Source organism: Nycticebus coucang, chromosome 1, assembly GCF_027406575.1.
Source record: "Nycticebus coucang isolate mNycCou1 chromosome 1, mNycCou1.pri, whole genome shotgun sequence".
NCBI classification, from domain to species: domain Eukaryota; kingdom Metazoa; phylum Chordata; class Mammalia; order Primates; family Lorisidae; genus Nycticebus; species Nycticebus coucang.
The window spans coordinates 133,299,822-133,317,270 of record NC_069780.1 but is presented as its reverse complement, the minus strand read 5'-3'; the positions used below and the strand labels follow the sequence as shown (position 1 = coordinate 133,317,270).

The following is a 17,449-nucleotide window of genomic DNA, read 5'->3' as shown; positions in this document are numbered from 1 at the left end:
TACTCAGACTTTTCATAGAAGTAATTTATAATATCTACCTATTTTTAAATTTGTTATTTTTCATAGATATAGACTTGATCCCTAACATATTAGCAACTTATTATCTGTGTTCTCTGGTGATAGTTTTATTTTTAGATTTAGAAAGGCACTATTTTTCATGATGAAAAAATTTTAATTAAAAACATGAGATTTAAAAACATTAAAAAATGAGATCTCTAAAGGGTAATTGACATGTTAAATCCTCTTGGCTAACTAAGGAACTCAGTTCTTCTTTGAGAAAGACAATAAGGACTTCTATTTCTTTTTTTCATTCCAAGGGATGGAGAGAGAAAAAGTATGAGCGTTGAGAGGTAATCTTTTATTAATTACTTATTAATTGCTCATAATTAATGTTGTTTCAAAATAATTTTTAAATTGATTTTTAGTAAAATATTATTTGCAAATCACAATAACAATTTTCAGTTGTTTTCCTATCTGAAGTAAATACCCCAATACAATGCTTTATCATTTTCAGTTGCTGTATTCTCAGTGGAGACATTTAGGAAACACTGACCTAGTACAAAGTTGTATTCATATTTCACATATTTTATCTATGGTCAGAAAGCTGAATGACTTTCACAAGATAACACAATAAATGGCTTTGATAAAAATCGCTTCTTTAGGCTGTGATTTAAATAAAAGCAATCAAAGAAAGAGAAAAAGAATCTTCCAAAAGTGAGATAGTATTATCTTATTTAACAAAAGTTTCTTCTATTTGTCTTTTGTTATTAAGAATCTTACTAGATATACAGGAGTATATTCTCTACTTCTTTCTGGAAACTCTCCTTTGCTTTTTCAAAAATTACATGAAAACATCAAATTTGGTATGGCATTAAGGGGAAGGAGATTAAAATTTATACTGCATGCAAAGAGCTACCTTCTGTAATGTATATGTAAATAATTCTTTTAGTCAAAAAAAAGGGCTAGTAAATCAATAGAAAATATGAACAAAAATTTAATTTCTTAACAGAAAAAAACACAAATGGCCCTCAAAACAAGTGAAAATATTCCCATGTTCATTTATAATTAAAGAAATACAGATTGAAAGTTCTCTGAAATAACTCTTATCATTGGTTGGTAAAGATTATAATATACTCTATTGACAAGACTGTGGGATTGAAATTGGTACAAATTCTAGAGAGGGGTGTATTAGTTTCTTATTCCTTTTTTAACCAATTACTGCAAATCTAGTGGCTTAAAACAAAACAGATTTATTCTCTAATCATTTTGAAGGTTAGAAGTCTTAAAATTGAGGTGTTGATAGGGCTCTAGAAGCTCTAGGAAAAAATCCATTATTTTACAAAAAATAGAGGCCACCTGCATTCCTTGACTTGGGACTTCAGCATCTTCTCTTTCTCTGACCCTCTTGCCTCCTTCTAATAAGGACCCTTGGGCTTATGATGGATGCACCTGGATACTTCCTCATAATTTTATGTAAAGTCCCTTTTACCATGTGAGGCACTAGGTTCAAAGATTGCAAGAATTAGGATATCGACATCTTTGGGACTGGTCTTTGGCCTACCACAGGAGGCAAGAAATTTGGCAACATCTGTCAAAAGCACAGATACACGTATACTTTGATCCCATAATTCTTTTTCTAGCAATTCTTTCCACAGATGTGATCACATGTCATTTTACACGAATAGAAGTTTATTCATTGCATATTTTTATGATAGCAAAATATTGAAAATTATTTTAATATCCACAAATAGAAAATTGGTTAAATGATCTTACGTTTTTAAGTTAGAGTATTATGCTGCCGTATAAAACTGAGGAAATTATTTGCACATAAGGAACTCTCACCAAGATAATTGAGAAAAGTAAGTAAAAGTACATTAACAATGTACCTATACAAAATGATAGGAAAATGTTTGCTTATCTTTGTGTGGAGTGTTTCTGGAGGAATTCATAAGAAGTTGTTGCCACTAGGGAAGAGAAATGAGTAGCTGAGGATATTGGAGGAAGGGGGACTCTTTACTGATAAGTTACTTGCTAAGGATTTTGTACTCATCACTCTGGTCTCTTCTTAGTGTCATCTTTTACGTTAATATCACTTATAAACTTCTTTCAACATTCTTGCACGTGAATTCAAAATATCTTTAATCTACCAGCCATTCATTTTTAGTTACCTATTAGACAGCTCTGTCTAGGTTCCATGAACCAAACCTTTAAATTTCCTTAAAAACATTTCCCATCCAGAAAATCTGTATGCAAAAATTGGACTGATGTTCTCATCTATACTTTCATGTCTATATAATACACATACACACAAATGTGTTTTAAGTTCTGGGGGCAATTACCATTATCTATTGGTGACTTTAATCATTTTTTTTTAATATCCTAGAGCAAGAGCATAAAATTGCTCTTTGCACGATTTATGTAAATCGTAGATATTTTTGCTTAATTATATTACAATTCATCTGAAAACTATTTTGTACTTCAGAAACTATAACAAGGCTAGGCCGTGTAAATGTACTAAATCATTCCCAAATTATTCTAAATTATAATTTACTTTGTACACCAAAATCATCCTTGTTTTTATAGGACATTCAGTGAGATAAATAAAGCAGAAGAACAGTATAGCTTGTGCCAGGAACTTTGCAGTGAACTTGCTCAAGATCTGCAGAAGGAAGGACTTAAGGTACTTTATTTTGATGCAGTGTTCTTAGTTTTTAAATTTTTAATAATAAAATGCTACCTTAAAGCTAGTTGTATATCTTTATAGGGGGTATGTGATGTTTTGATACAGGCATAAAATGTGACTTAACCAAAGCAAGGTAACTGGGGTAGGTATCCATCACCATAGGCATTTAACTTTGAGTTAGGATCATTCTAATTTCACTTTTTAATTATTTGAAAGTATACTATAACTTCTTGTTGATTATAGTCAAATATTGTTCATCCTATCTAACTATATTTATGTACCCATTAACCATCCCCAGTTTATCCTCCCCCACCTCCCTATCCTTCCCAGCTTCTGGTAACCATCATTCTACTGTCTGTCTCCATGAAATCCATTGTTTTACTATTTAGCTCCCACATACGATGTCGGACAATTAAGTTCACAAATTCATTCTAGAAAAAGTGCTACATGCCTTATTGCTGAATTTCACAACAGACACCTGTAAAGTACTCCCCTTGGGAAGCTACGTGCTGACACCAGTGCTTAGTGCACCCTTTAAAGCAATTTTAGAATTGTTTTTCTGGAATGACCATTAGAACTCATATGAGTAAGAACATGTGAGATTTGTCTCTCTGTGCTTGGTTTATTTTATTTAATGTAATGTTCTCTAGTTCCATCCATGTTGATTCAAATGGCAGAATTTCATTATTTTTTTATGGCTGTGTAATAGTCCCCTGTGTATATGTGCTACAATTTCTATATCCATTCATTTGTTGATGGATGCTTAGGTCAATTCCTTATCTTGGCTATTGTGAATAGTGCTATAATAAACATGGGAATATGGATATCTTTTTGATATACTGAATTCCCATTCTTTGAATATATCCCCAGCAATGGGATTACTGGGTTATATGGTAGTTCTATTTTTAGTTTTTTGAGGACCCTCCATATTGTTCTCCGTAGTGATTGCAGTAATTTATACTCCCACCAACAGTATGAGGGTTCCCCATCTGCACATCCTCAACAGCATTTGTTATTGCCTTTTTGATAAAAGCCTTTTTAACTGAGATGAGGTAATATCTCACATAGTTTTTATTTGTATTTCTCTGATAATGTTGAGTATTTTTTTATATACCTATTGGCCATTTGTATGTCTCCTTCTGAGCAATATCTCTTCACATCCTTTGGCCATTTTTTTAATTAGATTATTTAATTTTTTTTCTTACTGAGTTCTTGGAGTTCGTTATGTATTTTGGTTTTAAATCCCTTATCAGACTGGTAGTTTGAGAATATTTTCTCCCATTCTGTGAGTTGTCTCTCCACTTTATTATTTGTTTTCTTTGCTGTGCAGAATTTTTTTGGCTTGATATGATCCCTAGATTACATATTTCTTAATGATGAATACAAATTTGTAAACGTTTGAATAGGGTATTCCTATCCCCAACGATCTGACCCATTTCTAAGATGTATGATGAGGTCATCCTTTGAAGAAGCAAATTATGAGGTCCGAATGGTTTCAGTGTAATTCCAGAGTATACTGCCTTAGGAGTATATTTGAATAAATTTAAAACTAGTTTCATGCCTGATGTGGTAGCACATGCCAGTGGTCCCAGCTATTCCAAGACTGATGCAGAAGGATCACTTGAGTCCCCTGAGCTCTGAGCTGTAGTGCACTACGCTAATTGGGTTTCTGCACTAAGTTCGGCATCAGTATGGTAATCTCTGGAGAGCAGGGGATCACCAGCTTTCCTAAGGAGGAGTGAACAAACCCAGGTCAGAAATGGAGCAGGCCAAAATTCCTGTGTCGGTCAGTAGTGGGATCATGCCTGTGAATAGCCACTGCACTCCAGCCAGGGCAACATAGCAAGCCCCCTGAATCTTACCAAAAAACAGTTATATTGGCATTAGAAAAGAAGGCAAAGGGAAGAATTTCCCTAGAAATGTATTTACATATTATGAATGCCTTTCCAATCATTCCTTAATGTTTTTCTTATGTAGACATTGACTTTCTAAAATAGGCATTTTATTTCAAGGCTCTTATTTAGGTTGCTTCTCTTAGGTTGAGAAGAAAAGCCTATAAGACTTTGAGCTTTCTATTTTATAATCTTTATTCACAGCAATTCATGTTTACTATTTTACCAATACTCTAAAATCAAAGGTAGAGTTATTACAAAGTGTAATAAAAAGGTATTAAAAAACTACTACATGGGGACAAATATGCAATTTGGTAGAATAAATAAGACTCCATAGTTCAGTAGTTGGGTTCAGGGTTACAAGGTTTTAAAGAATACCACAAAGGTGCAGAACTCTTCTCCTCATATCCTATCAGGGAGCACATGATGGACAGATTAACATCACGGATGATGTTAACATTTCACCACTTGGTTGATGTAGTATTTGCTACGCTTTTCCACTGTGAAGTTGCTATTTTTTCCTTTGGAATTGAGTTAGTAAGTTGGGTTCAGTGGTTCAGTAAGGTGACTATACTTTCCAATAATTCCTTGTACATTTCCAAATAGCTACAAGAGAATAGTTCAAATGTTTCTAGCATAAAGAAAAGACAGATATTTAAAATGACATGAGTAGTCAGACACGATGGCTCACACCTGTAATCCTAGCACTTTGGATGGCCGAGGCGGATAGATTGCCTGGGCTCACAGGTTCAAGACCGCAGCCTGAGCCAGATCGAGGCCTCATCTCTAAAAATAGCCAGGGATTATGGCAGGTGCCTGTAGTCCAGCTACTTGGGGGGCCTGAGGTAAAAGAATCACTTGAGCCCAAAAGTTGGAGGTTGCTGTGAGCTATGATGTCACAGCATTCTACCAAGGGTGACAAAGTGAGACTCTGTCTCAAAATAATAAAAATAATAATATAATAATAATGATAGGTATCCCAGGTACACTGATTTGATCTTTACAAATTATATCAATGTATTAAATTATTATATGTACCCCAAATTGTTTTATAATAAAAAGTAACTATAAAATATGGGATATCTGATGAATATTTTTGTCTTAATTCTTTTCTATCATACTTTGAATACAGAGTATCCCAGAGGTTGCCACAAATTGGAGTAATTAACACACTCATTTTATATTTTTTAGAGTTTATTTTAATATATAAACACAGAAATATTTTGTAAAGTTTTATAATGAATATTTTATAAATAAAGATAGATATATTTAGCTATAATTTCCCATTTTTCCTATGTATACATAGATGGCGACCTTTGGGCATTGTGTATAAAGAAAATTCTTTTTTAAAAAAACTCTTAAATAAACTTAAATTTAGAATCATTTTAGACTTCCAGAAAAGTTGCAAAAATAATGGATTTTCAGTATAACTATCACCCAGTTTCCTCCATTATTAACATCTAATATTACCATGTTAAATTTATCAAAAGAAACTATTAATCGCACATTGCTATTAACTACAGACGTTATTTGGATTTTACTGATTTTTCCATGGTATGTCCTCCCTCTGTTCCAGGATTTAATCCAGGGAACTACATTGCATTTAGTTGTTATACCTCTTCAGTCTCTTGTGGGCTGTGACATGTTCTTAGTCTTTTCTTTTTTTCATGACCTGTTAGTCTTTAAGTAAGTACTGTCCTGGTATCACAGAGAACTCCCCGCTGTCTGGATTTTCTTATGATTAGATCAGGGTTATATGGTTTTAAAGAATACCACAAAGGTGCAGTACTCTTCTTCTCATATCCTATCAGGGGGCACATTATGGACAGATAACATCATGGATGATGTTAACGTTCACTACTTGGTCAAAGTAGTATTTGCTAGGCTTTTCCACTGTGAAGTTACTATTTTTTACTTTGGAATTGAGTTGGTAAGTCTAACTTACCCTCGAGGGAGGGCAGGAGTTAAGTTCCACCTCCAGGAAATAGTAAAATATGTATAACCTAAAATTTGCCCTTGTTAAGTATACAGATCAGCAATATTAGATACATTCACATTATTCTGCCACTGTTATCACCTTCTATCTCTAGAACATTTTTATCATCCCCAACTAAAACTTAGTACCCATAAAACACTAGCTGTAAAGGGAATTATTACATGTAATTAATGCTTAGCATAGTATCTGGCATGTAGTAGGCACACAATAAGTATGATTTCAAAGCGGCACCTTTAGATTTTTTTCCCTTCCCTTTTAGGTATTGAATCTCTATAAAAGATTCAATAAAAAGAAAAACAGGTAACTTTGCCCTTTGTATGAGGTCTGACAATGAAGTTCACGAACTTGTGACCATGTGCTTACTTTGGCAACAATGTAGCATAAAGAAAAGACAAATATTTAAAATGACATAAGCAGCTGGGCATGATGGATCACACCAGTAATGCTAGCACTCTGGGAGGCCGAGGTGGATAGATTGCCTGAGCTCACAGGTTCAAGACCAGCCTGAGCCAGATCAAGACCTCATCTCTAAAAATATCTAAGCACTGTAGCCAGCGCCTGTAGTCCAGCTACTTGCTGGACTGTAAGTTTCATAACCTTGGTGTATCAGTGTCTCATAGCTATATTAGTGTCACCATATGGCTGTGTCTAGCTGAGGGGTGTTCATTATTATTATTGGATGTTTTTACATGCCATCACAAGAATGTCAGAACTTGAATTAGAGCAACGAACAAACATTAAATTTCTTGTTAAACTTGCAAGAATAGAAGTGAAATCAGGACATGTTATTCAAAGTTTATGGAGATAATGCCATGAAGAAAATTGCAGTGTACAAATGGATTAAACATTCTTCAGAGAAAAGAAAAATTGTCACTGATGAAGAGAGGTTAGAGCAGCCAGTAATGATCAGAACTTAGAGAAATATTGCAAAATTCACCAAATTGTACATCAAAATCAGCTGACAGTGAGAACCATAGCATACCAAGTAAACCCTGATAGAGAAACAGGAAAATCTTAACTGAAAATCTTGGCATGAGAAAGCTGTGTGCAAAAATGGTCCCAAAGGAGCTCAACAACAAACAAAAGCAAAGGAGAGTTGAAATTTGCCAAGACCTTTTGGGAAAAACAAGACTATTGTGTTATTTCTGGTGATGAACCACGGGTGTACTAACATGACCATGAAGCAAAGCATCAAAGTACACAATGAAAGTCAGCCAATTCTCCATGACCAAAAACTTCTGTCAGTCTAAATGAAGAGTCAAAACAATGTTGCTAACCTTTTTTCATATGAGAGGGATTATTCATTATGAATTTGTACCAGCTGGACAGTTAACCAAATTTACTATTTGAAGTGCTGAAAATGCTGTGTGAAAAAGACAAAAACAACCTGAGCTTTTGCCAGCAACTTGTGGCTCTTGCATCACGACAATGCACCAGTTCAGACAGCACTGTCTGTGAGGGAGTTTTTAGCCAATAAACAAATAACTGTTGGGAACACCCTCCCTACTCACCTGATCTGGCCTCCCAGTGGTCTTTTTTCTTTACCTGAAGATAAAGGAAATATTAAAAGGAAGAGATTTTGATGACATTGAGAACATCAAAAGTAATACAATGATATCTCTGATGACCTTTCCAGAAAAACAGTTCCAAAATTGCTTTGAAGGGCGTTCTATGTGCTAGTATCAGTGCATAGCTTCCCAAGGGGAGTACTTTGAAGGTGATTGTAGTGATATTCAGTAATGAGGTATATAGTACTTTTTCTAGGATGAGTTTGTGAACTCAATTGTCAAACTTCGTATAAGGATCTTCTATATAAATTCAGTTACAGAGAGGAGTAACAATTATTACTAACATAAGACTTTAGCTTATTTATGGATTTTCACTATTCTTCACATCAGTTTTTATCAATAGTTTTTATCATCAAGTATAACCAAATGCTTGGTTATTCTTCTATATTCTTATATATGTATGAGACCTTTCTGAATGTTTCTGACCTGTAAGTAATGTTTTCTAAGTTAGAAAGCCATGTATAATGTGTTCTAAATGTTACAGGGTAGAACTGTTACCATTAAGCTGAAGAATGTGAATTTTGAAGTAAAGACTCGTGCATCTACAGTTTCATCTGTTGTTTCTACTACAGAAGAAATATTTGCTATTGCTAAGGAGTTGCTAAGAACAGAAATTGATGCTGATTTTCCACGTCCCTTGAGATTAAGACTTATGGGTATGATTTCTCATTCTTTTTCTTTTTCTGCTAGATTTCCTCAAATAATTAACTTTGGAAATATAGATAAGTCCCTGACTCATCATGGTTCAAGTCATAATTTTTTAACTTTGTGATGGTACAGAAATGATATGCATTCAACACCCTCTCAACTTACAGTGAGGTTGCATCCTGATAAACCCATTATAAACTGGAAATATTGTAAATAAACAATATTTTCATTTTCAATGGCTTTATCAGGACACAACCCCATCGTAAGTCAAAGAGCACCTTCATTTTATTTCTTTTTTTTTTTAACTGGTTATTATTTTTGTGTGTGTCTGAGATCTTTTTATAAAATTTCAGATTAACATGAGGGTACAAATGATTAGATAACATTGTTTGCATTTGTTAGGTAAGGTCCCTGTTTGAAGTTCTTCCGGTGCTGCTGTCATTTATCTTAATTCTTAGAACCTGGCATATGTGAAGACATAGTCATTAGTTTAATTCCAGTAAAAAACAATTAAAGTTGTTCTTTTCTTTGTTACTTAATGAAATTATTGAGGCTAGGTACATTCAAAATTCAAAACTTTTCATCTTTTAGAAGGCAAATTCAACGCATATAGGGTATCTTTTGTATTATTCCTTTGGAGATCTAGGCCAATACTTTGTGATCAAAAACTATAAAGACCAAATAGTCTCAAATTAATTCAGTCATCTGCTATCTCCTGTTGCTTAAAATTCTTGGAACTTTTCTGATTTCATAATTATGGATAAGGAACACGATGCTATAAAACCACATTTCTGCTTACTTTGTGGTAAAAAGTAACAAGCCCTATTTCCAAAGTAGACTAGGTGAGAGTATGTGTATGGATCATCACTCCAAGTGCCCACTTTACTAGTAATAGTGGGTCCATTAGCCATATTTTCATATATGAAAGATACAGCACACATTGAAATTGATTGAATAAAGTGTTAATTACAAAATCCAAAGAGCAGATGTCTGTAGATGCATCATTCATAATTGCCCAAACTTGGAAGCTACCAAAATGTTCTTCAGTAGATGAATGGATAAACTGTGGTACGTCCAGACAATGCAAGTAATATTCAACACATAACACAAATGAGCTATCAAGCGATGAAAAGACATGGAAGAGGCTCTACTCCGGTAGCTCAGTGAGTAGGGCACCAGCCACATACACTGAGGCTGGCAGGTTCAAGCCCATCCCAGGCCTGCTAAATAACAAAGACAACTGCAACCAAAAAATAGTCCCAAGTGTTGTGGTGGACGCCTGTAGTCCCAGCTACTTGGGAGGCTGAGGCAAGAGAATTGCTTAAGCCCAAGAGTTTAGGTTGCTGTGAGCTATGACAGCACAGCACTCTACCAAGGGCGACATAATGAAACTCTGTCTAAAAAAAAAAGGGAGGGAGGGATAAAAAATAAAGTCCTTTTTTAAACAAAGAGCTAAAGAATCCGTATAGTGGATTCTAAGTAGTTAGTATTTAATGGTATTATGTGTCAGATAATAATTGAAAGTCCTATATAATCATGCCAACTCTAATAGTGAATATTAAACAATGTCCTTTTCTGGTTTTAAAGGAAAGTAAATTTTTACTCATAACGCCAGCTATGAACAAGTATCTTTAATTTAGAAAATATATCCAGCGTTATTTATCATTACTCTCTAATCAGCCTTTTGCATCTATCACAGCAATACTATGGAAAATGTTTTTATACACTGTGAGTGAATTGGCTTTGTTGGATTTGAAATTAATTGTCGTTGGTTTAATTTAGGTGTTCGGATATCTAGTTTTCCCAATGAAGAAGACAAGAAACAACAACAGAAGAGCATTATTGGCTTCTTACAGGCTGGAAACCAATCCCTGTCAGCCACTAACTGTATACTAAAAAAAACTGACAAAGATCAGTTTGTAAAACCTCTAGAAATATCTCGAAAGGAGAGTTTCTTTGATAAAAAACGATCAGAAAGGAAATTGAGCCACCAAGACACATTTAAAGAAACCATGAATAAACAAAGCCTACAGAAATCACAACCATTCCAGGTTTTAAAAAAGATGAGTGAGAATTTAGAAACATCGGAGAATTCAGATAACTGTCAAATATTTACCTGTCCTGTTTGCTTTAGGGAGCAAAGACTCATTAGCCTGGAAGACTTTAATAAACATGTAGATGCATGTCTTGATGGACCTTCTTCAGTCAGTGAAAATGCCAAAATGTCCTCATGTTCACATGCTTCCTCTACTGAAGTTAACAAGGAAGAAAATGTACATTATTCTTTTTCACTTTGTGAGAAGCAAAATTACGAAGCCCATCAGAAAAACAGAGAAATCACTTTAGCAGACTGTGTAGATTTGGAGGGTGCATTAGATAGTTCATCTAAAGTAGAATGTGCAGATACTTTAAGTAATAATCTCAGCAAAGAGAACTGTCCTAGTCTTCCAAGGAAGTCTTTTAATATTGAAAATGATCTTCAGAATTCTTGTACTGTTTCACTGGAAAATGAAGACATTGGATTATTAAGGAGGCAAGAATCCCACCAACCTTATTCATATGAAGTAATAACAGGCCAAACTCTGATTTGTCCTGTTTGTAATCTAGAACAAAAGACTTCAGATCTTACCCTGTTCAATGAACATGTGGATATTTGCTTAAATAAAGGTATTATCCAAGAACTAAGAAAGGATAAAGTTAATGCAGTTAATCAATGCAAAGAAAGTTCCAGAAGTACTGGTGAGTTTGTAGTCATTTTAAGTAACTTGATTTTCTAGGAAAATATCGTATTAAAATTAGTAAGATTATTGTTAAATCTGAAACACAAACACATAGTAATACACAGGTAGTTTGTACATGCTACCATTTAGGAAGATATTCATTTCCTTAACCATAGTTAGAATAACTCAAGCCAACAGGTTGTCAATTTTGGGAAAACTTTGGGCTTGATTTAGCACAGAATGAGCTCAAAAGTTTAAGGAGTTAAATGATCTAATCAAAAAAGAAATTTCCTGGGCGGCGCCTGTGGCTCAGTTGGTAGGGCGCCGGCCCCATATACCGAGGGTGACGGATTCAAACCCGGCCCCGGCCAAACTGCAACCAAAAAATAGCCGGGCGTTGCGGCAGGCGCCTGTGGTCCCAGCTGCTCGGGAGGCTGAGGCAAGAGAATCGCTTAAGCCCAGGAGTTGGAGGTTGCTGTGAGCTGTGTGAGGCCACGGCACTCTACTGAGGGCCATAAAGTGAAACCCTGTTTCTACAAAAAAAAAAAAAGAAATTTCCTTTAGAGAATGTTTATCAAGGTACAGTGGTTAACTAACTATAATAGCTAGAAAGCCTCTTTAGATTGTTTTTCAATAGGACCAACTCTAGCCAAATTTCAAAAATAATATTAAGTATCATGCTGATAAAATTAGTGAAGTACAAATAACTTATACTATAAAGTTAGTTTGTGGTATGCATAGATATGAACTATATAGTACTAAGGAAGTTTTTATTCTCTTTAATCACTCAGTCATAACCTTTTAAATTTGTATATAGCTTTTCAGTTGTTTCATGTTATTCATATTTTCCTGACTTTTCTTTCCTCTAAAGGTATCTCCAGCAGAGTACAGAAGACTGTAACAATAACAAAAAGGTATGGCTAATTTGAGCTTTAATAAAGCTGGCTACGAAACTGAGGTCTAATTTTAGGAGATATTAAATTTTGCTTTTATAAATCATTAAGTAGCCAATATTAAAATCAATTATTTTCTTTTCTAAAACATTAAGTACTGAATAAAAAATGTCAATTATTTTCTAAAATCTCTTTGTGAATTTTAATTGTGTGTTCTTTTTCATCCTAGGCCAGGACTGATGTCGAAGCACTCAGCATCAAAGAAAATAAAACCAAACAATTCAAAACATACTCTTGATACATTTTTTAAATGAACATTGGACATTTCATCATTTATTTTTAATTGAAACTTTTTTTAATAATCAATGAATTTATTTTTCCTCTTTAAGTTTACAGGTTTATATAGTGAGGCAAGTACAATAATCTTTTTAAAAATTACATTGCTTTTCTAAGAATTTGGAATATATACTAATTTACTTCTGTGTATCTTTTTCTTAACTATGAGAATTCTGCTTCCATGGTACATCAATTGGAAATCAATCTTGTTAGAGATGATTTTAAAAAGAAGAATTAGGAATAGAATCAGAAAGTGATTTCTTTTTTTTTGTAGTAAATATAAAAACATTTTTATAAGGGCTCTCAGAGACTCGCAAACCTATTTTAGCATAAGAATTTTTTAGCACTTTAACCATTTTGCTGGTATTGGACTGCTATATTTGATCCTAGTATCTTTAGATACCTCATAAGCATTCATAATGATCATAAGTTCTATGAAAAAAATTAGCTTAACTAGTAAGAGAGGTTTTGTTACCTGTGTAAAAAGGCTGTTTGCTTAAAATAATGATTATTCTTTTGATTTTTCTTATTTAAGATTCCTTTATGGCTTCAGCAACACTGCAAAGTCAAGTGACTGCACTATCAGTTTCCTTACTCATGAAAAAAAAGATTCCTTTATATAATGAATAAGCACTTGATTCACTTTAAAAAAATATTTATTCTAAGATTCCAAGTAATTTTTTTATATATATAGAGGACTTTTAAATGACAGTATTTCATTTTTTGGCAACTATGTTGATACTTTCCACAAATCTTTAAAGGATAAATTGCACAGTCAACTTTTATGTTACTCTTCAAGAGGAAACTGTGCAATTACAAAGCTTAACGTGTATATTAAAACATCTCCGTTACATTTCTATCAACATTTTTTGCTAATATTTGTGAATGAAGGCAATTTAATAGTAGTTAGCTTAAGTAGTTGTTCTAGACACTTTTGTGCTATGAATGAGTTTTTATCAAAAAACAATTAATTGGAACATTAAGATGGAAGCTTTTTTCAGTTACTACTTTAAGGAACTGAATCTTTTGTTATTTTATTTTATTTATTTTTTGAAACAGAGCATCACTTAGTTGCCCTAGGGTAAAGTGTTGTGGCATCATAGCTCACAGCAAACTCAAACTCTTGGACTCAAGCTATCCTCTTGCCTCAGCCTTCCAAGTAGCTGGGACTACAGGCACCCACCACAACGCCCAGCTGTTTTTAGAGATCTGGCTTGGGCTGGTCTCGAACTCCTGAGTTCAGGCAATCTACCTGTCTTGGCCTCCCAGAGTTCTAGGATTATAGGCGTGACCACCACACCTGGCCTTCTCATATATTTTTGTTTTCTTTTTTTCCATTTTTCATATCATAGCTCATTATCTTGATATGTATTTTATATATTATAATATTTTAGTGATAGCTTAATTAAGGTCTTTTAGACTTTGGTAAGGCAATAACTTCATTTTTAATTACTATTTGAAATTAGGCTTAATGCTTATTAGCATGCCTGTCTGATGCCTGATGTTATTATATACTGTGATGAATACAAAATTGTAGTATTATGGTTCTTGATTATGTGATTTACTCATGTAAAATCTGTATAAAATTAAGTTCAATGAAAAACCAGCTTAATGTACTAAAAGTTAGATGAAATCATATTTATTTTCTGTCTTGCCTCAAGTTTATTTTTATTTATTTATTTTTTTGCAGTTTTTGCAAAAAAAATTGGGTTTGAACCCGCCACCTCCAGCATATGGGGCCGGTGCCCTACTCCTTTGAGCCACAAGCACCACCCTCAAGTTTATTTTTATTGTTTCAGCATTAATACATACTGAATTATCTTCATTTAGAGGATTCATTTATGCATATTATCATTTAGTAACATTTCATAATTTAAAATAAAATTTAAATTTTTTAATTTATCGATTAGGCAATAGAGATGATTTCCTTACTTTTTTATTCTCCCCTCTGCTGATGCTTTCACTCTTGTTTTCTCTGCCCAAAATTCTCTTTACTATCTGTTTTGTCTAATCTATCCAGCCCATTTTCTTTTTATTTTGATTTGGTGCATTTTTTTAAAATACAGCAAAACGATGAAGAAAAGTAATAAGCACAATATCTTACCTACTTAGAGGGTCAAAATATTAAAAAAAAAAAAACACCTAGGAGAACATATTTTTAACACATAACTGGTAAAAAGAAAAAGAAAAACTAGTGTCTGGAATATATATGAATCAGTAAGAAAAATGAGAGAATATTCTCTAAGAGTAAACAATCCCATCTACCGCTGAGCAAGAGACACGAAAAGAACCTTCTCTGATGAAAACAGGTGAATGGCTAACCAACATTTGAAATAATGCTCATCACCCCTGATTATCAGAGAAATGCAAATCAAAACCACCCTGAAATTTCACCTAACCCCAGTGAGAATGGCCCACATTACAAAGTCTCAAAACGACAGATGCTGGCGTGGATGTGAGGAGAAGGGAACACTATTTACACTGCTGGTGGGACTACAAGGTAATACAATCTTTTTGGAAGGAAGTATGGAGAATCCTCAACTCAAATTAGACCTCCCATTTGATCCTGCAATCCCATTACTAGGCATCTACCCAGAAGAAAAAAAAAATTATTGTAAGGACTTTTGCACTAGACTGTTTATCGCAGCTCAATTTATAATCACCAAAATGTGGAAATGGCCTAAATGCCCACCAACCCAGGAATTAATTTAACAAGCTGTGATGTATGTACCATGGAATGCTATTCAGCCATTAAAAAAGATGGAGACTTTACATCTTTTGTATTAACCTGGGTGGAAGTGGAACACATTCTTCTTAGTAAATTATCACAAGAATGGAGAAGCAAGAATCCAATGTACTCAATTCTAATATGAAGGCAGTAGATGAGCTAATACAAGGGGTGGGGTAGGGGAATTGAGGGATCAAGGAGAGGGGAGGAGGGAAAGTCATGGGAACAGCACAGTGTATGGCACATTGCTTGGGGGTGGGACACAATTACAAGAGGGACTTTACCTAATAAATGCAATCAGTGTAATTCTTTGTACCCTCAATGAATCCCCAAAAAAAAGAAAAATGACAGTTAATAGACAAAAGCCATTAAATGGCACTTCATGTGAAAGGAAATCCAAATGTCAAGAAACATGAAAACATTCTTGGCCATATTAGTATTTGGGAAATGAAAAAACCATAAGGAGGTATCATTTCTACCCTATTTACAAAAATGAACTGACCCGACGATACTAAGTTTTGGTGGTGATGTGAACACTGAAAACAATCACTTCGGAAAACAATTTAGCCTTCTCTAATAAATTTGAAGATGTGCACACTCTAAAACCCAGCGATTATACTCCTAAGTGTATATCTTGGCAAAGTGTCTTCCATTTGCTTTCCAGATCCATTGTTTCCCCTCATGTACCCTGCTCTCAAATGTCCAGTACTACACCAGGTTAATGGTAGAGCCATGGGGAGTTTGAAGGTAGAAGGAAAGTGAGATTGGGTGCTCATTTTCTATTACCTTTTAGTAGGATCATCACAAACTGGTTAGGGCTTTTGACCAAAAGTCATAACTTCTGGTCAGCAGCCTTCTTCATATTGCATTTTCTGCTTTCTGTTCAGGTTCTGATAACCCTATTCTTCACTTGTTCTCAGGCCTAGATAGCAACAGAACCTTATTCTTTTTAGCCACAGGGTGTGCACTGTCCTTTAAGTTTTCCCTTTGAGTGCACTCTGCCTGCACATTTGTAAATGACCCTGTCCTTAAACTCATCTCATATTAAAAACATTTTTTTCCTGGCCAAGCACTTTGGAAAGCTGAAGTGGGAGGATGACTTGTGGCCAGGAGTTCAAGACCAGCCTGAGCAACATAGCAAGACCCTATCTATAAAGTTTAAAAATTGGCCAGACTGAATAAAAGCCTTTTTCCTCTTAAAATAAAAATTGGCCAGACATGGTGGTGCACCCCTGAGACTAAGGCAGAAGAATTGCTTGAGCCCAGGATTTCAAGGTTGCAGTGAGCTGTGATCACACAACTGCACTCCAGCCTGTGCAACAGAGCAAGGCCTTATCTCGAAACAAAACAAAACTTTAACTCATCCACATTATTTCCACTGCTGGCTCTGCCAACCTCATATTTGTTCAATTCTGTGTAGCCTTGTAGTGCTCTTAAAAATATCCATTTCTTTCCATTTGTTTTGTAAAGATTTACTCAGTTTCCTAAACCCTGACCTACCTAATGATTTCTCAGTTTTCAGTGCTCTGAATGATTTTGTGCATTTTTTACAGATTAGCTATAAACAATGCTTTCATAATATCACTCAACATTTAAAAAAAAATTCCTTTTAAAAACTCTTAGATCTCTCCAGTATTAGTGATAAGGTGAGGAGGAGAGGGAAGTGATTTTTAGTGTATGATGAGTTCTGTGGTATAAATGCTCCCACTGAGATTGGGGACCAGCAGGCCTTGCTCAGTAAGATCTGAACCAAGATCTCTGATAAAACAGGATACAGTAGGGAAACTGGCCAAAACTAGTTAGAACCAAAGTGGCACTGAAAACCTGCTCTGTTTACTCATGCTCATAGGCTAAGTATAATGATCAGCATACTAAAAGAACTCCCACCACCACTGTGATAATTTACAATAATCATGACAACCCCTGAAAGTTACTCTATGATATAAAAAGAGGAAGGACCCTCAGTTCTGAGAACTCTCCTCCCC

General features: G+C 34.5%; 1 protein-coding gene across 6 annotated transcripts in view; it reads left to right on the top strand.

Moving 5' to 3' along the window:
• POLK (DNA polymerase kappa) overlaps positions 1-15,809 on the top strand; it is a 76,024-nt gene extending 60,215 nt beyond the window's left edge. For 5 of the 6 annotated variants that reach the window (XM_053588445.1, XM_053588470.1, XM_053588454.1 and 2 more), the window contains exons 10-15: positions 318-350; positions 2,584-2,680; positions 8,624-8,795; positions 10,570-11,526; positions 12,379-12,421; positions 12,630-15,809. In XM_053588445.1, the coding sequence (XP_053444420.1) occupies positions 318-350; positions 2,584-2,680; positions 8,624-8,795; positions 10,570-11,526; positions 12,379-12,421; positions 12,630-12,714 (1,387 nt within the window). In that variant the 3' untranslated portion in view covers positions 12,715-15,809. The remainder of the gene's footprint in view (positions 1-317; positions 351-2,583; positions 2,681-8,623; positions 8,796-10,569; positions 11,527-12,378; positions 12,422-12,629) is intronic. The other variant, XM_053588474.1, reaches the window with a different exon arrangement.
• Positions 15,810-17,449: the final 1,640 nt, after the last annotated feature.